Here is a 22,822-nt window from a genome sequence, read left to right as displayed (position 1 = left end):
GGAGCTGGGGGTGGTGACGGCCGACAGGGAGCTCTGGCGTGGGCTGGTCCATCATGTCACCTAGAGAGTTCTAGAAGCATTCTCTCCTGACGTTTCGCCTGCATCTATGGCAAGCATCCTCAGAGGTTGTTGTTGTTGTATGTTGCATCCTACGGCACATTGGGTTCCCAGCAAGTAAACTACAAATCCCAGGACCACTCAAGGGGCTACTGTGGGAACCTACAGTGGGATAAAAGTGGTATAACATTGCAGTGCGGCCGGGTTGAGCAAACAGCCTTGGGAGGGTCCTCTCCAGAGTCTGGGACTTGGTTGTGCAGCAAGGAAGGAAAAAGGAAAAGGAAGGGCTTGAATGCAAGGTCCAGAAACAATGAGAAGGACGAGGAGGTGAAGAGCCGGGCAAGAGAGCGGAAAGTCTCCTCCTCCATCCTTGGCTTGCTCTGGGCTCCAAAGGCCACCATATATGGTCACTCAGGCTCTGGAGGCAATCTTGCAAGAAATGGCTGGGATCGCGCCAGGAGACTCTTTTCTTGCTCAGAGCGAGGAAAGAGATTTTGAACCGAGTGTCTCCAAAGACCGACTTGCAAGAACTAATCCCTACGACACGTTTTGCAGATTTGAAACTGCACATTGCCTTCGCGACCCCCAGAAAATGGCCCAGCAACCCCTCTGGGAGTCGCGACCCCCAGGTTGAGAACCGCTGTTCTAGGCGTTGCAGCCAGGAAAAGCAACTTCTCCAATCCCCAAATTCCTTTGCTTTGCAATGGGAAACTTAGCAACCTTTTGGGAGGACAACGTTGGGAAGCAAATGCTTTGGCTCCTCTTGGGGAGCATTCATTCCCGGCGCCGGCCTGTCATTTCCCAACCGGAGAACAATAGCCGGGGTGAGACAGATCCCAAGTCGGCAGCCAAGGCATGACCCTGAACATCCAGAAAGAAGGGGCATGCTTTTGGAAGGCCCTTCTGGTCAGACAGCCTGGAAAACTCACAGCAAGCCAGTGATTCCAGCCATGAAAGCCTTTGATAAGACATTGATCAGACCTCCCAACCTCTGAGGATGCTTGCCAGAGATGTCGGTGAAATGTCAGGAGAGAATGCTGCTAGAACATGGCTAGACAGCCTGGAAAACTCGCAGCAAGCCAGTGATTCCAGCCATGAAAGCCTTTGATAAGACATTGATCACACCTCCCAACCTCTGAGGATGCTTGCCAGAGATGTGGGTGAAATGTCAGGAGAGAATGCTGCTAGAGCATGGCTAGACAGCCTGGAAAACTCACAGCAAGCCAGTGATTCCAGCCATGAAAGCCTTTGATAAGACATTGATCAGACCTCCCAACCTCTGAGGATGCTTGCCAGAGATGTGGGTGAAATGTCAGGAGAGAATGCTGCTAGAACATGGCTAGACAGCCTGGAAAACTCACAGCAAACCAGTGATTCCAGCCATGAAAGCCTTCGATGAGACATTGATCAATCCCTTCCTGAAGGAGAAGTGGGACTGGACAGGCAGGTTGAAGCTCCTTTGCTTTGGTTGGAATTGGAAGGGTCCCCCAAAGGCCATGCAGTCCTGCCTAATTTCTTTCAACCAGTAAGAAAGACACCACCCGATCCCTTCCGACAGGTGACCAGAAGAAGGTGACAGGTGAAGAGAAGGATGAGAGGAGATATGAGAGCCATGTATAAATATGTGAGAGGAAGCCACAGGGAGGAGGGAGCAAGCTTGTTTTCTGCTTCCTTGGAGACTAGGACGCAAGGGAACAATGGCTTCAAACTACAAGAGAGGAGATTCCATCTGAACATGAAGAAGAACTTCCTGACTGTGAGAGCCGTTCAGCAGTGGAACTCTCTGCCCCGAGGAAGTCATAGGGAGGAGGGAGCAAGCTTCCTTTCTGCTTCCCTGGAGACTAGGGCGCAAGGGAACAATGGCTTCAAACTACAAGAGAGGAGATTCCACCTGAACATGAGGAAGAACTTCCTGACTGTGAGAGCTGTTCAGCAGTGGAACTCTCTGCCTTGGAGTGTGGTGGAGGCTCCTTCTTTGGAAGCTTTTAAACAAAGGCTGGATGGCCATCTGTCAGGGGTGCTTTGAATGCAATGTTCCTGCTTCTTGGCAGAATGGGGTTGGACTGGATGGCCCAGGAGGTCTCTTCCAACTCTTTGATTCTATGATTGTATGATTCTATAACTTCCTGACTGTGAGAGCCGTTCAGCAGTGGAACTCTCTGCCCCGGAGGGAGTGTGGTGGAGGCTCCTTCTTTGGAAGCTTTGAAACAGAGGCTGGATGGCCATCTGTCAGGGGTGCTTTGAATGCAATATTCCTCCTTCTTGGCAGAATGGGGTTGCTGGATGATGACCCAGGAGGTCTCTTCCAACTCTAGGATTCTATGATATGATATATAGTGCTCCTCCTGTCTCCTCTCAGCCTTCTCTTCTTCAGGCCCAACATGCCCAGCTCTTTAAGCCGCTCCTCATAGGGCTTGTTCTCCAGACGCTGGATCCTTTGAGTCGCCCTGGATGCTATTTAATGCCTCACTCCCTTCTCCCTTAGCTTCAACCACGACTCAGGGTATCCAGTGTATACTATTCTTCTAAGGAGTGAGTATTTTCCTCTGAGTAAGACTCTGTGTCGCCCTCCTCCAGGAATGAATGGCATTTGGTGCCTCACTCTCTTCTATCCCTGGTGAGAATCTCAACCCATTCAACGCAACTAGTTTGCGCCACGGAAGCAACAACGTTTCTGGAGGAGGGCAACTCCTTTCCAAGCCAGGGCTGCACAATTAAGAGAGGAAGGACACTTCCGAACCAGGAACAGAACGTTTCCCAAAGTTTGCTACATAGTTAGGTTGTTTTCTGGGCTGCCTGGCCATGTTCCAGCAGCATTCTCTCCTGACGTTTCACACACATCTATGGCAGGCATCCTCAGAGGTAGTGAGGTCTGATCAATGTCTCATCGAAGGCTTCCATGGCTGGAATCACTGGCTTGCTGTGAGTTTTCTGGGCTGTCTGGCCATGTTCCAGCAGCATTCTCTCCTGACGTTTCACCCACATCTATGGCAGGCATCCTCAGAGGTAGTGAGGTCTGATCAATGTCTCATCGAAGGCTTTCATGGCTGGAATCACTGGCTTGCTGTGAGTTTTCTGGGCTGTCTGGCCATGTTCCAGCAGCATTCTCTCCTGACGTTTCACCCACACCTCTGGCAGGCATTCTCAGAGGTAGTGAGGTCTGATCAATGTCTCATCGAAGGCTTCCATGGCTGGAATCACTGGCTTGCTGTGAGTTTTCTGGGCTGTCTGGCCATGTTCCAGCAGCATTCTCTCCTGACGTTTCACCCACATCTCTGGCAAGCATCTTCAGAGGTTGTGAGGTCTGTTGGAATCTAGGCGAGTAGGGTTTATCTCTCCAGGGAGGGAGAAAGAACTCCTGTCTGTTGGAGGCAAGGGTGAATGTTGCAATGGCCACCTTGATTAGCACTGAATGGCCTTGCAGCTTCAAAGCCTGGTTGCTTCCTGCCTGGGGGAATCCTTGGTTGGGAAGTGTGAGCTAGCTCTGCTTGTTTCATGTCAGGAATTCACTTGTTGCAGATCTTGAGGTAGAAGCAGTCTGTTCAATGTATTGTCAAAGGCTTTCATGGCCAGAATCACTGGGTTTGTGTAGGTTTTTTCGGGCTATAGAGCCATGTTCTAGAGGCATTCCCTCCTGACGTTTCACCCACATCTCTGGCAGGCATCCTCAGAGGTTGTGAGGTCTGATCAATGTCTCATCGAAGGCTTTCATGGCTGGAATCACTGGCTTGCTGTGAGTTTTCCGGGCTGTCTAGCCATGTTCCAGCAGCATTCTCACCTGACGTTTCACCCACATCTCTGGCAGGCATCCTCAGAGGTTGGGAGGACTATTGGAAACTAGGCGAGTGGGGTTTATCTATCCAGGGTGGGAGAAAGAACTCCTGTCTGTTCGAGGCAGGTGTAAATCTTGCAAATGGCCACCTTGGTTAGCGCTGAATGGCCTTGCAGCTTCAAAGCCTGGTTGCTTCCTGCCTGGGAGAATCCTTGGTTGGGAAGTGTGAGCTGGCTCTGCTTGTTTCATGTCAGGAATTCCCTCGTTGCTGATCTTGAGGTGGAAGCAGTCTGATCAATGTATTGTCGAAGGCTTTCATGGCCGGAATCATTGGGTTGTTGTAGGGTTTTGGGTTTTTTTCGAGCTGTCTAGCCATGTTCCAGCAGCATTCTCTCCTGACATTTCACCCACATCTCTGGCAAGCATCCTCAGAGGTTGTGAGGACTGTTGGAAACTAGGCAAGTAGGGTTTATCTATCCAGGGAGGGAGAAAGAACTCCTGTCTGCTGGAGACAAGTGTGAATGTGTCCATTGGTTAGCACTGAATGGCCTTGCAGCTTCAAAGCCTGGCTGTGGAAGGTCTAGGGTGGGAGAAAGGACTCTTGACTGCTGGAGGCAGGTGTGAATGTTGCCCTTGGCCATCTTGATTAGCACGGAGTGGACTTGCAACTTCATTGCCTGGCTGCTTTCTGCCTGGGGGGATCCTTTGTTGGGAAGTGTGAGCTGGCCCTGATTGTTCCATGTCAGGAATCCCCTCCCCCTTGTTTGGGTGCTGATCTTGAGGTAGAAGCAGTCTGACTGATGTCTCGTCAGAGGCTTTTGTGGCCGGAATCCCCGGGTTGCAGTGAGTTTTCTGGGCTGCCTGGCCATCTTCCAGAAGCATTCTCTCCTGACCTTTTCCCCACATTGAAGACAAGCTTCGAGGGGTCTGCTGGAAACTAGTAAAATTAGGATTGATCTATCCCAGGGTGGGAGAAAGAACCCCTGTCTGTTGGAGGCGGGTGTGGATGTTGCAAATGGCTACCTTGATTAGCATTGAATATAGCCCTGCAGCTTCAAAGCCTGGTTGCTTCCTGCCTGGGGGAATCCTTGGTTGGGAAGTGTGAGCTGGCCCTGATTGTTTCATGTCAGGAATTCCCTCGTTGTTGATCTTGAGGTAGAAGCAGTCTGATCAATGTATTGTCGAAGGCTTTCATGGCTGGAATCACTGGGTTGTTGTAGGTTTTTTGGGCTATATGGCATGTTCTAGAGGCATTATCTCCTGACGTTTCGCCTGCATCTATGGCAAGCATCCTCAGAGGTAGTGAGGTCTGATCAATGTCTCATCGAAGGCTTTCATGGCTGGAATCACTTGTTTGCTGTGAGTTTTCCAGGCTGTCTAGCCATGTTCCAGCAGCATTCTCTCCTGACATTTCACCCACATCTCTGGCAAGCATCCTCAGAGGTAGGGAGGTCTGATCAATGTCTGGCCATGTTCCAGCAGCATTCTCTCCTGACGTTTCACCCACATCTCTGGCAGGCATCCTCAGAGGTTGTGAGGTTGGAAAGTAGGCAAGTGGGGTTTATCTATCTGTGGAGTAATGTCCAGGGTGGGAGAAAGAACTCTTGTCTGCTTCAGACAAGTGGGAATGTCGCATTTGGCCACCTTGATAAGCATTTAATGGCCTTGCAGCTTCAAAGTGTGGTTGATCACTGCCTGGGGGGATCCTTTGTTGGGAGGCGATTAGCTGGTCTTTGCAGAATGGGGTTGGACTAGATGATGGCCCATTTTTGTCTTGAATTCCCCTGTTTTTTGAACCAATCAGGGCCAGCTAACACCTCCCAACAAGGGATTCCCCAAGCAGGAAGCAGCCAGGCTTTGTAGCTGCTGGGTCATTGGCAACAGTCACACTTGCCTCCAAGAGACTTGAGTTCTTTCTTTCTCCACCCTGGACATCATTCCACAGATAGACAAACCCCACTTGCCTAGTTTCCCCACAACAGACCTCACAACCTCTGAGGATGCCTGTCAGAGATGTGGGTGAAACGTCAGGAGAGAATGCTTCTGGAACATGGCCAGACAACCCAAAAACACACACAGCAACCCAGTAATTCCAGCCATGAAAGCCTTTGACAACACAAAAACCCCAGACAGGAGAGCGAACTGTACAATTAAGAACCTTTAATTAAAACTCACCGCAACCCTGAGATTTCGGCCACGAAAACTTCTGACGAGACATCCATCAGACTGCTTCTACCTCAAGATCAGCACCCAAACAAGGGGGGGGGATTCCTGACGTGGAACAATCAGGGCCAGCTCACACTTCCCAACAAAGGATTCCCTAGGCAGAAAGCAGCCAGGCTTTGAAGCTGCAAGGCCATTCAATGCTAAGCAAGGTGGCCATTTGCAGCATTCACACTTGCCTCCAGCAGACAAGAGTTCTTTCTCCCATCCTGGACCTTCCACAGCCAGGCTTTGAAGCTGCAAGGCCATTCAATGCTAAGCAAGGTGGCCAATGGCAACATTCACACTTGCCTCCAGCAGACAAGAGTTCTTTCTCCCACCCTGGACCTTCTACAGCCAGGCTTTGAAGCTGCAAGGCCATTCAGTGCTAATCAAGGTGGCCAATGGCAACATTCACATTTGTCTCCAAGAGACAAGAGTTCTTTCTCCCACCCTGGACCTTCTACAGCCAGGCTTTGAAGCTGCAAGGCCATTCAATGCTAATCAAGGTGGCCAATGGCAACATTCACACCTGCCTCCAACAGATAAGAGTTCTTCCTCCCAACGTCAATTTTCCTAGTTTCCAACAGACCTCTCAACCTCTGAGGATGCCTGCCATAGATGTGGGTGAAACATCAGGAGAGAATGCTTCAGGAAGATGGGCAGGCATCCCAGAAAACTCACTACAAGTCAGTGATTCCCGCCATGAAAGCCTTCAACAACACATCAAGTTATTATTAGCCAATATGGTCAAGGAGATATCACACCTCCCAACAAAGGATTCCCCCCAGGCAGGAAGCAGCCAGGCTTTGAAGCTGCAAGGCCACTCAATGCTAATGAAGATGGCCAATGGCAACATTCACCCCTGCCTCCAACAGAGAAGAGTTCTTTCTCCCAACCTCAATTTTCCTAGTTTCCAGCAGACCTTTCAACCTCTGAGGATGCCTGCCATAGATGTGGGTGAAACATCAGGAGAGAATGCTTCAGGAAGATGAGCAGGCATCCCAGAAAACTCACTACAAGCCAGTGATTCCAGCCATGAAAGCCTTCAACAACACATCAAGTTATTATTAGCCAATATGGTTAAGCAGATATCACACCTCCCAACAAAGGATTCCCCTCAGGCAGGAAGCAGCCAGACTTTGAATCTGCAAGGCCATTCAACGCCAATCAAATGCTAATCATGGTTTTTAACTGTTTTATGATGTTTTTGAGCATTGAATTTGGCTATTGTGAACCGCTGTGAGTCAGCTAACACCTCCCAACAAGGGATTCCCCAGGCAGGAAGCAGCCAGGCTTTGTAGCTGCTGGGCCATTGGATGTGGCCAATTGAACAATCACACTTGCCTCCAAGAGACAGGAGTTCCTTCTTTCTTTCTCCACCCTGGACATCATTCCACAGAGAGACAAACCCCACTTGCCTAGACCTCCCAACCTCTGAGGATGCCTGTCACAGATGCAGGCGAAACGTCAGGAGAGAATGCTTCTGGTAACATCGCCTGCCAGACCAGAAAGCTCAAAGCAGCCCAGTGATTCCGGCCATGAACGCCTTCTTCCACGACCCAGAGGGTGAGTCTTGCGTGGGGTGGAAGGAGTGGAGGGAGCCTACCTCAGGATGCCTGCCAGAGATGTGGGCGAAACGTCAGGAGAGAATGCTTCTGGCCAGGCATCCCAGAAAACTCACTACAAGCCAGTGATTCCGGCCATGAATTCTTTAACAAGTTAAAGTTATTATTAGCCAATATGGTTAATCAGATATCACACCTCCCAACAAAGGATTCCCCCCAGGCAGGAAGCAGCCAGGCTTTGAAGCTGCAAGGTCATTCAGGAGAGAATGCTTCTGGAAGATGGCCAGGCAGCCCGGAAAACTCACTACAAGCCAGTGATTCCGGCCATGAAAGCCTTCGACAACACATCACGTTATTACTAGCCAATATGGTCGAGCAGCTATCACACCTCCCAACAAAGGATTCCCCCAGGCAGGAAGCAGCCAGACTTTGAAGCTGCGAGGCCATTCAGGAGAGAATGCTTCTGGAAGATGGCCAGGCAGCCCGGAAAACTCACTACAAGCCAGGGATTCTGGCCATGAAAGCCTTTGAGAACACATCAAGTTATTATTAGCCAATATGGTTAAGCAGATATCACACCTCCCAACAAAGGATTCCCCCAGGCAGGAAGCAGCCAGACTTTGAAGCTGCAAGGCCATTCAGGAGAGAATGCTTCTGGAAGATGGCCAGGCAGCGCGGAAAACTCGGTGATTCCGGCCGTGAAAGCCTTCTTCCACGACCCAGAGGGTGAGTCTTGCGTGGGGTGGAAGGAGGGGAGGGAGCCTACCTCAGGATGCCTGCCAGAGATGTAGGCGAAACGTCAGGAGAGAATGCTTCTGGCCAGACAGCCCAGAAAACCCACTACAAGCCAGTGCTTCCGGCCATGAAAGCCTTCGACAACACATCACATCATTATTAGCCAATATGGTTAATCAGATATTACACCTCCCAACAAAGGATTCCCCCCAGGCAGGAAGCAGCCAGGCTTTGAATCTGCAAGGTCATTCAGGAGAGAATGCTTCTGGAAGAGGGCCAGGCAGCGCGGAAAACTCAGTGATTCCGGCCGTGAAAGCCTTCTTCCAGGACCCAGAGGGTGAGTCTCGCGTGGGGTGGAAGGAGTGGAGGGAGCGACCACGCGTGGGAAGGGAGGGTGCCTACCTCGGAAGGCCAGGCTGGCCACGGGGTCCGTGCTGAGGCGCTTCTTGGGGTCCCCTCCGGGGGGTGCCACGGCCGCCGTGGGCAGAAAGAGGCTGCACCCACGCACCGCCACGCAACGCAGCATCCTCGCCCACCCACGCCACCAGGAGGAGGAGGATGCCCAGGCACAGCCAGGAGGAAGGAGAGGAAGAGGAGGAGGAGGGGGAGGAGGGGCCCCAGGAAAGAGGAGATGCAGGCCACGCCCACGGACACGCCCCCCACGCGCCAGGCCACACCCTTAGGGCGCAGCATCACGACCCCCCCCCCCGACTCTCCCACTCTCTCTCTTCCATCTCTCTATCATTTATCATCTATCTACTATGAATCTGTTCAGCAGTGGAACTCTCTGCCCCGGAGGGAGTGTGGTGGAGGATCCTTCTTTGAATGCTTTGAAGCAGAGGCTGGATGGCCATCTGTTGGGCGTGCTTTGAAGGCAATTGTCCTGCTTCGTGGCAGAATGGAGCTGGACTGGATGGCCCATGAGGTCTCTCCCAACTCTAGGATTCTATGTTCAGCTGTGGAACTCTCTGCCTCGGAGTCCAGTGGAAGTTCCTTCCCTGGAGGCTTTGAAGCAGAGGTTGGATGGCCATCTGTCGGGGGTGCTTTGAAGGCGATTGTCCTGCTTCTTGGCAGAAGGGGGTTGGACTGGATGATGGCCCAGGAGGTCTCCTCCAACTCTAGGATTCTATGAGATGGCCATAAGTTGGAGATACCTTGAGATATCTTAGATGGTTTCAATGGCTTCAAATGACAGGAAAGGAGATTCCATCTGAACATGAGGAAGAACCTCCTGACTGTAAGAGAGAGCTGTTTAGCAGTGGAACTCTCTGCCCTGGAGAGTGTGTGGTGGGCACTCCTTCTTTGGGGGCTTTTAAACAGAGGCTGGATGGCCATCTGTCGGGGGTGCTTTGAATGCAATATTCCTGCTTCTTGGCAGAATGGGGTTGGACTGGATGGCCCACCAGATCTCTCCCAACTCTAGGATCCTATGTTCAGCTGTGGAACTCTCTGCCTCGGAGTCCAGTGGAAGTTCCTTCCTTGGAGGCTTTGAAGCAGAGGCTGGACGGCCATCTGTCAGGGATGCTTTGAAGGTGATTGTGCTGCTTTGTGGCAGAATGGGGTTGGGCTGGATGATGGCCCAGGAGGTCTCCTCCAACTCTAGGATTCTATGAGATGGTCATAAATTGGAGATACCTTGAGATGTTTTAGATGACCATCAGTTAAGATACCTTGAGATATCTTAGATGGTTTCAATGGCTTCAAACTACAAGAAAAGAGATTCCACCTGAACATGAGGAAGAACCTCCTGACTGTAAGAGAGAGCTGTTCAGCAGTGGAACTCTCTGCCCTGGAGAGTGTGTGGTGGGCACTCCTTCTTTGGAGGCTTTGAAACACAGGCTGGATGGCCATCTGTCGGGGGTGCTTTGAAGGTGATTTCCCTGCTTCTTGGTAGAATGAGGTTGGACTGGATGATGGCCCACCAGGTCTCTCCCAACTCTGGGATTCTCATCTATCCATCTACCTTTCTATCTATTAGAGACATGGGCCAACTTGGGACCTACAGGTATTTTGGACTCCAACTCCCACAATTCCTAACAACCTGCTAAATTTCATGCTCCTCCCACTCAGAATCCCATGATTATAATAAGAGAGAGTCTAGATGGCCATCTGTCTAGAGGGATTGGAGTGTCTCCCTGCCTGGCTGATTTGGGCTGGACTAGATGGTCTTTGGGGACCCCTTCCAGTGCTAGGATCCCATGATTATAATAAAAGGAAGGCTGGATGGCCATCTGTAGAGAGAACAAACCATTTTCCTGCCTGGCTGAATTGGGTTGGACTAGATGACCTTTGGGGACCCTTTCCTTCCATTTCTACCTCCCTCTGAATTGCACACTCATCCCACATAGAATCCCATGATTATATTAAAAGAGAGTCTTGGTGACCCTCTGCCTAGAGGGATTGGACTGTCTTCCTGGCTGAACTCGGCTGGACTAGATGGCCTTTGGGAGCCCCTTCCAAGGCTAGGATCCCATGATTATAATAATAGTGTAGACTAGGCATGGGCCAATTTTGGCCCTTCTTCCAGGTGTTTTGGACTCCAACTCCCATAATTCCTAACAGCCTGCTGGCTGTTGGACATTGTGGGAGTTGCAGTCCAAAACACCTGGAAAGAAGGGCCAAAATTGGCCCATGCCTGTTCTATCCTCTCTCTCTCCATCTCTCTTTCCTATCCATCTATCCATCTATCTCTCCATCTATTGTCTATCTTATCTACCCATCTGTCCATCTTTCTATCCATCCATCCATCCATCTATCTATCTATCTATCTATCTATCTATCTATCTGAGTCCTCTTTGGGGAGAAGGTCAAGGTCAAGGTCAAGGTCTCCCCTTGACATGAAGTCCAGCCATGCCCAACTCTAGGACTCTGGCGCTCCTCTCCATTACTAAGCCAAAGAGCCGGCGTTGCCCATAGACACCTCCAAGGTCATGTGGTTGGCGTGACTGCATGCAGCACAGTTACCTTCCCATCAGAGTGGTACCTATTGATCAGTTTTCAAACTGTTAGGTTAGCAGGAGCTGGGGCTAATAGCAGGAGCTCACCACGTTCCCTGGATTTGAACCGCCAACCTTTTGATCAGCAAGAGAATGAGAGGAAGAAAGGAAGAAAGAGAGGAAGAAAGAAAGGAAAAGAAAGAGAATGTGAGGAAGAGGAAGAGAGAAAGAAGGAAAGAAAGAGAATGTGGAAGGGAGGGAGGAAGAAAAAAGGAAGGAAGGAAGGAAGAGAATGAGAGGATGGGAAAGAAGGATGAAAGGAAGAAAGAAAGAAAGGAAGGAAAAGTAAGTAAGAAAGAAAGAAACAGAATGAGAGGAAGAGAAAGAGAGGAAGGAAGGAAGGAAGGAAGGAAGGAAGGAAGGAAGGAAAAGAAAGAGAGAATGAGAGGAAGAGAGGAAGAAAGGAAGAAAGAAAAGAAAGGAAAAGAGAAGAGAAAGAAAGAAAAAGAAAGAGAGGAAAAGAAAGAGAGGAAGAAAGAAAAAAGAAAGAAAGAAAGAGAATGAGAGGAAGAAAGAAAGAGAATGAGAGGAAGAGAAAGAGAGAATGAAAGGAAGAAAGAAAAAGAGGGGGAAAGAAAGGGAATGTGAGGAAGAGGAAGAGAGAGAAAGAAAGAAAGAAAGAAAGAAAGAAAGAAAGAAAAAAGAAAGAAAGAGAATGAGAGGAAGAGAGAGAGGAAGGAAGGAAGGAAGGAAGGAAGGAGAGTGAGAGGAAAAGAAAGAGAAGAAGGAAGAAAGAAAGAAAGAAAGAAAGAAAGGAAAAGAAAGAAAGAAAGAGAATGAGAGGAAGAGAAAGAAGAAGGAAGAAAAGAAAAGAAAGAATGAGAGGAAGAGAAAGAAAGAATGAAAGGAAGAAAGAAAAAAGGGGGAAAATAAAGAGAATGTGAGGAAGAGAGAAAAAAGAAGGAAAGGAAAAGAAAGAAAGAGAATATGAGAAAGAAAAGAAAGAAAGAAAAAAAGACAATGAGATGAAGAGAAAAGAGGAAGAAAGAGAATGTGAAGAAGAGGAAGAGAGAGAGAAAGAAAAGAAAGAGAATAAAAGAAGAGAAAAGAAAGGAAGGAGCGTTTTCTTATTTTGCCGTGAGCGTTTGCAGATTTCAAGCCATCAACGGATGGTGTATTTCAGCAGGAGCTTTTCCTACACTGAAGAAGGGCTTGAAATCCACGAAAGCTCACGCTGAAATAAGAAAGTCTATCCTTTCTTTCTTTCTTTTTCTTTCTTTCTTTCCTTCCTTCTTTCTGTAACGACAAAATCCTTCTCCCTTTTATTCTCGGGATAACTTTGACGCCAGCCTCATTGGCCTGGTTTCGGGGGATCGAGAGGCTTAAGCCGGGCCGGGCCAAAAGCAAACAAGTGGCTGAACCAAAATGCGGCCGAACTTGCTTTGGAAAAGGCACCAGTTTCCATGAACCCACGTTGTTGTTCGTGTGGAGCTGTTTCTGCTGGTTGTGTGGAAGAGGAAACTCTTCACATTATGGATTGTGCAAAGAGGAACGAGGCAGCATCGATCGGCCATCGATTGGCTATGGGTTGCAAACAATGCGTTCCGTTAATCCCAATTGGTCCAAACCCGAGTGTGTCGTTATAGTTGTTGTTGTTGTTGTTCATTCGTTCAGTCGTCTCCGACTCTTCATGACCTCATGGACCAGTCCACGCCAGAGCTCCCTGTCGGCCATCACCACCCCCAGCTCCTTCAAGGTCAGTCCAGTCACTTCAAGGATGCCATCCATCCATCTTGCCCTTGGTCGGCCCCTCTTCCTTTTGCCTTCCACTTTCCCCAGCATCATTCCCTTCGCTAGGCTTTGCTGTCTCCTCATGATGTGGCATTCAAAGGACTTCAGCTTTCCCTCTCGTCTCCTTCCCTCCAGTGAGCAGCCGGGCTTTCTTTCCTGGAGGATGGACTGGTTGGATCTTCTCGTCGTTATAGTACGAATGTTTAAAACTGTACTTGCTTCTATTGATGCGTATGTCATTTGTAGGCCATCTTTCTCCCAGGCACTGAGTGGACCCCTTCCAATGCTAGAATTCTATATTATTATTATTATTATTATTATTATTATTATTATTATAAAAGAGAGTCCAGATGGCCCTCTGCCTAGAGGGATTGGCCTGTCTTCCTGCCTGGCTGAATCAGGCTGGTCTAGATGACCTTTAGGGGACCCCTCCCAATGCTAGAATTCTATATTATTATTATTATTATTATTATTATTATTATTATTATTATTATTCTAAGAGAGTCTAGATGGCCCAACAAGAGTGTAAATGGCCCTCTGCCTAGAGGGATTGGCCTGTCTTCCTGCCTGGCTGAATCGGGCTGGTTTGGATGACCTTTGGAGGACCCCTTCCAATGCTAGAATTCTATTATTATTATTATTATTATTATTATTATTATTATTATTATTAATATAATAAAAGAGAGTCTAGATGGATGACCTTTGGGGGCCCCTTCTAATGCTAGAATTCTATATTATTATGATTATTATGATTATGATTATTATTATTGAGAGTCTGGATAGATGACCTTTGGGGGGCCCTTCCAATGCTAGAATTCTATATTATTATTGCTATTATTACTATTATTATTATTATCATAATTATTATTACTATTATTATAAAAGAGAGTCGAGATGGCCCTCTGCCTAGAGGGATTGGACTGTCTTCCTGCCTGGCTGAATGGGGCTGGTTTGGATGACTTTTGGGGGACCCCTTCCAGTGCTAGAATTCTTTATTATTATTATTATTATTATTATTATTATTATTATTATTATAATAAAAGAGAGTCTAGACAGCCCTCTGCCTGGAAGGCTTGTCTGAATCGGATTGGTTTGGATGACCTTTGGGGGACCCCTTCCAATGCTAGAATTTTATATTATTATTATTATTATTGTTGTTGTTGTTGTTGTCATTGTTGTTGTTATTATTATTATTATTATTATTATTATTATTATTATTATTATAAAAGAGCGTCTAGATAATAATAGATGGCCCTCTGCCTAGAGGGATTGGCCTGTCTTCCTGCCTGTCTGAATGGGGCTGGTTTGGATGACCTTTGGGGGCCCCTTCCTTCCACTTCTTCCTCCCTCCCTCTGAATTGCACACTCATCATTGCACACTCATCCCTCACTCACCTCCAAAGAGCACCGAGCAATAGGCGTCGCTGATGTCCGTGTCCGGCGTCTGGACACCTTGTGCGTGGAGGATGAAGACCCGCAGCATTTTGGGGGTCTCAGGGGGGCCCCTCGCCCCTCCAGAGTGGCCCTTGCTTCCTTCCTTCCTTTCCTTGCAAGGCAGGAGAGCCGGACTGGGCAGCAAGAGAGAGATAGACAAGGCACACCAGGCTCTTAAAGGGACAGCATCCCTTGGAAGGCGCACTTGGAAGGCGACAGCTGCATTGGCACCAAACTCCAGATCCCAAAAAGGGATTTCGGATGAAACCCGGCGGCAGGTGCAAGTCCTCTGGATCGGGCCCAGTTTGCAGTATTTTTAGCCCCTTCGCCACAACGTTTGGGAAACAGAGGGCTGGTCGGAGAGTTCCGGGACGGAGTGCAAACTTCTGACGCCAGGATCCTATGCTGCACCCATTTCTCTATCTGTCGGTCTATCTCAGTCACGACTATGGCTGCACAGCCATCTGCCAGGAGGGATCGGATGGTGCCTTCCATTGTTGCAGAATAGGGCTATCGTTATGATTCATTATATTTACCATATATACCTGTGAAATCCACACATATATGGGTTTCTGTGACTGCGCATTTCGGAACTTTCTGGAATTCAAAAGGTAATTTTTGGCGGTAGCCCCGCCCATTCTCCCATATAGTATAAATAGCCAGTAGGCAGGGCAGTCACATCTATGACTGCATAGCCTTCTGCCAGGAGGGATCGGATGGTGCCTTCCATTGTTGCAGAATAGGGCTATCATTACAATGCATTATATTTACCGTATATACTCGAGTGTAAGCCAACCCAAATATAATCCAATGTGTCACAAAAATTTAATATGTAGATTTGATGAAGATGGGTTGCTTACCTGTAACCGTGTTTTACTCTAGTGGTACCTGTGAAATCCACACATATATGGGTTTATGTGCCTGCGCGGACAATTCTGGAACTTTCTGTTGTTGGAGGTAGCCCCGCCCATTCTCCCGTATAGTATAAATAGCCAGTAGGCGGGGCAGTCACATCTATGGCTGCACAGCCGTCTACCAGGAGGGATCGGATGGTGCCTTCCATTGTTGCAGAACAGGGCTATCATTACAATGCATTATGTTCACCATATATACTCGAGGATAAGCCAACCCGAATATAAGGCAATGTGTCACGAAAATTTAATATGTAGATTTGATAATGATGGGTTGCTTACCTGTAACCGTGTTTCCTCTAGTGGTACCTGTGAAATCCACACATATATGGGTTTCTGTGCCTGCGCGGACAGTTTCGGAACTTTCTGTTGTTGGAGGTAGCCCCGCCCATTCTCCCATATAGTATAAATAGCCAGTAGGCAGGGCAGTCACATCTATGGCTGCACAGCCTTCTGCCAGGAGGGATCGGATGGTGCCTTCCATTGTTGCAGAATAGGGCTATCATTACAATGCATTATGTTCACCATATATACTCGAGGATAAGCCAACCCGAATATAAGGCAATGTGTCACAAAAATTTAATATGTAGATTTGATAATGATGGGTTGCTTACCTGTAACCACGTTTCCTCTAGTGGTACCTGTGAAATCCACACATATATGGGTTTATGTGCCTGCGCATTTCGGAACTTTCTGGAATTCAAAAGGTAATTTTTGGCGGTAGCCCCGCCCATTCTCCCATATAGTATAAATAACCAGTAGGCGGGGCACCTTCCATTGTTGCAGAATACGGCTATCGTTATGATTCATTATATTTACTGTATATACTCAAATATAAGCCGACCCGAATATAAGCCAAGGTGTCACAAAAAATTTAATATGTAGATTTGATAAAAATGGGTAGCCCCACCCATTCTCCCATATAGTATAAATAGCCAGTAGGCGGGGCAGTCACATCTATGGCTGCACAGCCGTCTGCCAGGAGGGATCGGATAGTGCCTCCCATTGTGACAGAATACGGCTATCATTACAATTAATTATATTTACCATATATACTCAAGTATAAGCTGACCCGAATATAAGCCAATGTGTCACAAAGATTTAATATGTAGATTTGATAAAGATGGGTTGCTTACCTGTAACCGTGTTTTACTCTAGTGGTGCCTGTGAAATCCACACATATATGGGTTTCTGTGCCTGCGCGGACAGTTTCGGAACTTTCTGTTGTTGGCGGTAGCCCCGCCCATTCTCCCATATAGTAAAATTTCTGGAATTCAAAAGATGATTTTTGGCGGTAGCCCTGCCCATTCTCCCATATAGTATAAATAGCCAGTAGGCGGGGCAGTCACATCTATGGCTGTACAGCCGTCTGCCAGGAGGGATCAGATGGTGCCTCCCATTGTTGCAGAATAGGACCATCATTACAATTAATTATATTTACCGTATATACTTGAGTATAAGCCGACCCGAATATAAGCCAATGTGTCACAAAAATTTAATATGTAGATTTGATGAAGATGGGTTGCTTACCTGTAAACATGTTTCCTCTAGTAGTACCTGTGAAATCCACACATATATGGGATTTCATATGACATATACGGTGGTCCACGCTCTTGTTACATCCCGGATAATTACTGCAACGCACTCTACGTGGGTTCGCCTTTGAAGACTGTTCAGAAACTCCAACTAGTCCAGCGCGAGGCAGCCAGATTACTCACTGGAGCGTCATACAGGGAGCATACCACCCCCCTGTTATGTCAGTTCCACTGGCTGCTGATCCAGTTCCGAGCACAATTCAAAGTGCTGGTCTTGACCTACAAAACCCTATACGGTTCCAGCCCAGCTTATCTGTCCGAACGCATCTCCCTCTACGTCCCACCCCGGAGTTTAAGATCCTCTGGGGAGGCCCTGCTCTCGGCCCCACCTCTATCACAAGTGAGGTTGGCGGGGACGAGGAGCAGGGCCTTCTCAGTGGTGGCCCCTCACCTATGGAATTCATTCCCGGGGAAATTAGATCAGCGACATCCCTCCTTTCCTTAAATTAAGACATGGATTTGGGACCAGGCGTTTGGGCAATCTGGCAGATAGATAATGCACAAGTGACGACCAGAATTGTTGGATTGGACAATGTGGAATTTGAATTTACGGCCTATGAGATGATAAATGTTGAGCACTAGGTTGTTTTTAAGGATTGTTATATATAATGGATTGTTTTAATTGTCTTAACTGCCCAATTGTTTAATTGTTGTTTATATGTTTTATTCTTTTACCTTGTTGTTGTGCCGGTATTGAATTGTGCCGGTATTGAATTGAATTAAGCCGCCCTGAGTCCCACCTCGGGGGTTGAGAAGGGCGGGGTAGAAGTGCGAGAAATAAATAAATAAATAAATTTCTGTGCCTGCGTGGACAGTTTCGTAACTTTCTGTAATTCAAAAGATAATTTTTGGCGGTAGCCCCGCCCATTCTCCCATATAGTAAAAATAGCCAGTTGGTGGGGCAGTCACATCTAGAATCCTAGAATCCAAGAGTTGGAAGAGACCTCATGGGCCATCCAGTCCAACCCCATTCTGCCACGAAGCAGGATTATTGCATTCAAATCACCCCTGACAGATGGCCATCCAGCCTCTCCATCTATGGCTGCACAGCCTTCTGCCAGGAGGGATCGGATGGTGCCTTCCGAATATAGGCCAATGTGTTACAAATATTTAATATGCAGATTTGATAAATGTGGATTTAATAATGATGCGTGGGTATGAATGGAAGAATGGGAGATGAATGTAAGGATGGAGCTAATAATTTTGGAGATACCAAAATTATTAGCAATGACTTGCTGGACTGTAATTAAAACCTGCTAATAAGAGCTGAAAGGTAAACTGTGGCAATGATTATTTCAAGCTAAGGAAATGTTTGCACCATTCCTTATGTAATTTTTTTTGTCCAATTATTGTGATTTTGTATTGTTTGATGTTTGAGCTGGACTTGTTTAAATGCAGTGCCAGGTGAGGTAACCGAGGCACCTGTCTGTCTGATTTTATGGGATTCTTTCCATCTTGTTCTTCCTGATGATGTGGAGGGGATCCTTGGGTGTGTGAGGGTGACCACTTGCGCTCTGGATCCTTGCCCTTCCTGGCTAGTGAAGCTGGCCAGAGAGGAGTTGTTGGAACTGTTTGTTGCAATAATAAAAGCTTCGTTGGGCCAGGGGAAATTCCCGACCTGCCTTAAGCAGGCGGTGGTAAAACCTTTGTTAAAGAAGACCACCCTTGACCTGACTGTATGTAACAACTACAGACCAATTTCCAACCTCCCCTTTCTGGGCAAGGTTCTGGAGTGGGTGGTTGCCTTGCAGCTCCAGAGATTCCTCGATGACACCGATTTTCTGGATTGTTCACAGGCTGACTTCAGGCCTGGGCACAGTACCGAGATGGCTTTGGCCGCCTTGGTGGGTGACCTCTGCAGGGAACTGGACAGGGGGAGTTTGACCCTGCTCGTTCTCTTGGATATCTCAGCGGCTTTCGATACCATCGATCATGGTATCCTTCGGGGTCGTCTCTCTGGGATGGGTTTCGGAGGCATGGTTTTGTCATGGCTCCGATTCTTCCTGGAGGGCCGCTCCCAGATGGTGAAGCTGGGAGACACCTGCTCGGACCCCTGGCCTTTGACCTGTGGGGTCCCACAAGGCTCCATTCAGTCTCCCATGCTTTTTGACATCTACATGAAACCACTGGGAGAGGTCATCCGGAGTTTTGGAGTTGGGTGCCATCTCTACTCAGATGACACACAACTCTACTACTCTTTTCCAGCTAACTCCAAGGAGGCCTCTCGAGTGCTGGACGAGTGTCTGGCTGCTGTGTCTATCTGGATGAGGAGGAACAAGCTGAAGATCAATCCCGACAAGACAGAGGTCCTCCTGGTCGATCACAAACCTTAGAATCATAGAATCCTAGAATCAAAGAGTTGGAAGAGACTTCATTGGTCATCCAGTCCAACCCCATTCTGCCAAGAAGCAGGAATATTGCATTCAAATCACCCCTGACAAATGGCCATCCAGCCTCTGCTTAAAAGCTTCCAAAGAAGGAGCCTCCACCACACTCCGGGGCAGAGAGTTCCACTGCTGAACGGCTCTCACAGTCAGGAAGTTCTTCCTCATGTTCAGATGGAATCTCCTCTTGTGCTCTTTCTGGGAATACTCGCTGGGATGGGACTCAGGGGCACGGTTCTGCTGTTGCTCTGGTCCTTCCTGGAGGGTCGTTCCAAGTTGGTGAAGCTGGGGGAGTCCTGCTCGGACCCCTGGCCATTGACCTGTGGGGTCCCACAAGGTTTTAGTCTGTCCCCCATGCTATTCAACATCTACATGATTTATGTATTATTTTACTATGTTATTATTGTTATTTTATTACATTTATTATTTCACTCTACTAGTATTATTAATTATAATAAATTGTGGCAAGTTCTTGGTGGGATGGGCATCCCAAGCCCCCTTCCCTCTCTCCTGAGAAATCTGTCCAAGGACCAAGTAGCAACAGTCAGAACTGACCACGGAACAGGAGACTGGTTCAAGATTGGGAAAGGCGTCCGGCAAGGCTGCATCCTCTCACCCAACCTTTTTAACTTGTATGCAGAACACATCATGCGAGGATGTGCGGGGCTTGAGGAATGCAAAGCTGGGGTGAAAATTGCTGGAAGAAACATTAACAACCTCAGATATGCAGATGACACCACTCTGATGGCCGAAAGCGAGGAGGAGCTGAGGAGCCTTCTAATCAAGGCGAAAGAAGAAAGCGCAAAAGTCGGGTTGCAGCTAAACATCAGAAAAACCAAGATTATGGCCACAAGAATGATTGACAACTGGAAAATAGAGGGAGAAAATGTGGAGGCCATGACAGGGTTTGTATTTCTAGGCGCAAAGATGACTGCAGATGCAGACTGTGGCCAGGAAATCAGGAGACGCTTCCTTCTTGGGAGGAGAGCAATGTCCAATCTCAATAAAATAGTCAAGAGTAGAGACATCAGACTGGCAACCAAGATCCATTGCCTAGTCCAAGCCATGGTCTTCCCTGTAGTCACCTACGGATGTGAGAGCTGGACCTTAGGGAAGGCTGAGCGAAGGAAGATCGATGCTCTTGAGCTGTGGTGTTGGAGGAAAGTTCTGAGAGTGCCTTGGACTGCGAGAAGATCCAACCAGTCCATCCTCCAGGAAAGAAAGCCCGACTGCTCACTGGAGGGAAAGAGACTAGAGGGAAAGTTGAAGTCCTTTGGCCACATCATGAGGAGACAGGAAAGCCAGGAGAAGGGAATGATGCTGGGGAAAGTAGAAGGCAAAAGGAAGAGGGGCCGACCAAGGGCAAGATGGATGGATGGCATCCTTGAAGGGACTGGACTGACCTTGAAGGAGCTGGGGGTGGGGACGGCCGACAGGGAGCTCTGGCGTGGGCTGGTCCATGAGGTCACGAAGAGTCGGAGACGACTGAACGAATGAACAACAACAACAAGTATTATTAAATTTATTATTTTACTCTATTACTTATTATTAGAAGGATACATTGTCACATTGACATTGAAGATTAGAATAAGGGTTTAATCAGAATTGGACTGTCTTATCTTAGTTTTATGTAAACACTAGCCGTCCCCTGCCACTTGTTGCTGTGGCCCACTCTGTGTATAAGTGTTTTGTGTGTATAGATGTGTGTGTTTTTGCGTATATATGTGGTTTTGCACATGCGTTGTAATGTATTATTTGTTTTTTTGGTTTTTAAAGTCTCTTTTGCTGTTTTTTTCAGTGTTTTTATGAGTGATGGTCACTCGTTGGCTTGATAGGTGTATTGTGTCCAAATTAGATGTCAATTCATCCAGTGGTTTTTGAGTTATGCTAATCCTACAAACGAACATTACATTTTTATTTATATAAATTCAAAAACATTGAACCTACTGATGTCTCAATTAATGTAATTCTATTGGGATCTATTTTTATTTTGAAATTGACCCATAGCTACTGCATTTTCCACCCTCGGCTTATACTCGAGTCAATACCTTTTCCCAGTTTTTTGTGGTAAAGTTAGGTGCGACTTATATTTGGGTCGGCTTATACTCGAGTATATACGGTACTTCCCTTTTGAAGCCCAGCCCCCCAATTTACAATCAAGAGAGGCATGGGATGACGCAATGGGGTTAACCCTTGTGCTGCTGAACTTGCTGACCTGAAGGTTGGCAGTTCAAATACGCAGGACAGGGGTGAGCTCCTGCTGTTAGCCCTAGCTCCTACTGCTTCAGCGGGAAAGGCATAAGGCACTCCAAGTAGTCATGCCGGTCACATGACCAGGTGTCAACGAAGGCTCCTCGGCTTGGAAATGGAGAACAGCACCTCCCCCAGAGCTGGAAATGAGCACCACCTCTGAGCCGGAATTGAAAGAAGCCTTTGCCTTTGTTTTGTATCATTCAGGACACTGAATATCTGAAAGGATTCCCTCAGGCAGGAAGCAGGCAGACTTTGAAACTGCAAGGCTATTCAAATGCGAATCAAGCTGGCCAATGGCAACATCCACACTTGCCTCAAACAACGCAGGCAGCTAATGAGATGCTATAGTTATGTTTAACTGATTGTTTATTATATTATTGTTTTTAACTGTTTTTATGATGCTGAGCATTGAATTTTGCTATTGTTAACCGCTTTGAGTCGCCCAAGGACTGAGAAAAGCGGTATATAAATGAAGCAAGTAAGTAAATAAATAATAATACTAATAAATTTTCCTCCCTGGACATCATTCCATAGATGTGTATGTATGTTTGTGTGTGTGTGTGTGTGTGTGTGTATATATATGCTGGTACAGCTGTACCAGAAGCTCCCACTTTGTTTGCCTTGGATTAAGTGTTTGCTTACAGCCCAAGGGTTGGGATTCTGCAGAAGGGTGGCTTCCTGTTAAAGTTTGCAGTTATAGGGCAGGCCTCCTGTCCATCATCGTTAAGTTTGGTTCCGCCCCCTGTTCAGGACAATTGAGAAGGGAAGGGAGCCATTTTCAGTCAGTCTCAGCAAGGAAAGTCAATGTACAGGACGTGTACAGACTTCTCCTGTACAAAGGCTTCAACCTTAAGACTTCCTGGGGGAGAACAGTCTTCCCAAAGATTCCCAGGGAAACAGCCCTAAAGCTCTGAGGAATTTAAGAGGTAAAAGCAGCTTTGAATATCTAAGAACTCCAGCTGAAGTGACTACAGGCCGACTGGTAGGTCCACTCGGTGCTTTGAGACGCAGTTCAACCCGGTAGTGGTGCCCACATCAGTTAGGTTTAGGTTCACAGTTAGTATGGGAGAAGTTTGGAAATGAATTTTCCTTTAGAGTACAAGTAACAGAAGCCACCAGTTGCACAAAAGCCTGGAAGCATTTGTTTAACCCTTTGAAGACAAAAGAAGTTTCTGTTGATTGTT

The 22,822-nt window shown here is 47.6% G+C and overlaps 1 protein-coding gene across 8 annotated transcripts in view; it reads right to left on the bottom strand.

Annotated features, from left to right (window-relative positions):
• DYSF (dysferlin) overlaps positions 1-14,656 on the bottom strand; it is a 284,587-nt gene extending 269,931 nt beyond the window's left edge. For 4 of the 8 annotated variants that reach the window (XM_067468432.1, XM_067468435.1, XM_067468434.1 and 1 more), the window contains exon 1: positions 8,737-8,907. In XM_067468432.1, coding sequence (XP_067324533.1) covers positions 8,737-8,860 — 124 coding nt within the window. In that variant the 5' untranslated portion in view covers positions 8,861-8,907. Of the gene's footprint in view, positions 1-8,736; positions 8,908-14,456 lie in introns of those variants that run through there. The other 4 variants (XM_067468433.1, XM_067468436.1, XM_067468437.1 and 1 more) reach the window with 2 other exon arrangements.
• Between the last annotated feature and the right edge of the window lie 8,166 nt (positions 14,657-22,822).

The sequence above is a fragment of the Anolis sagrei genome, chromosome 5 (assembly GCF_037176765.1).
Source record: "Anolis sagrei isolate rAnoSag1 chromosome 5, rAnoSag1.mat, whole genome shotgun sequence".
Classification (NCBI taxonomy): Eukaryota; Metazoa; Chordata; class Lepidosauria; order Squamata; family Dactyloidae; genus Anolis; species Anolis sagrei.
The sequence above is the reverse complement of the archived record's forward strand: the minus strand, read 5'-3'. Positions and strand labels throughout refer to the sequence as shown.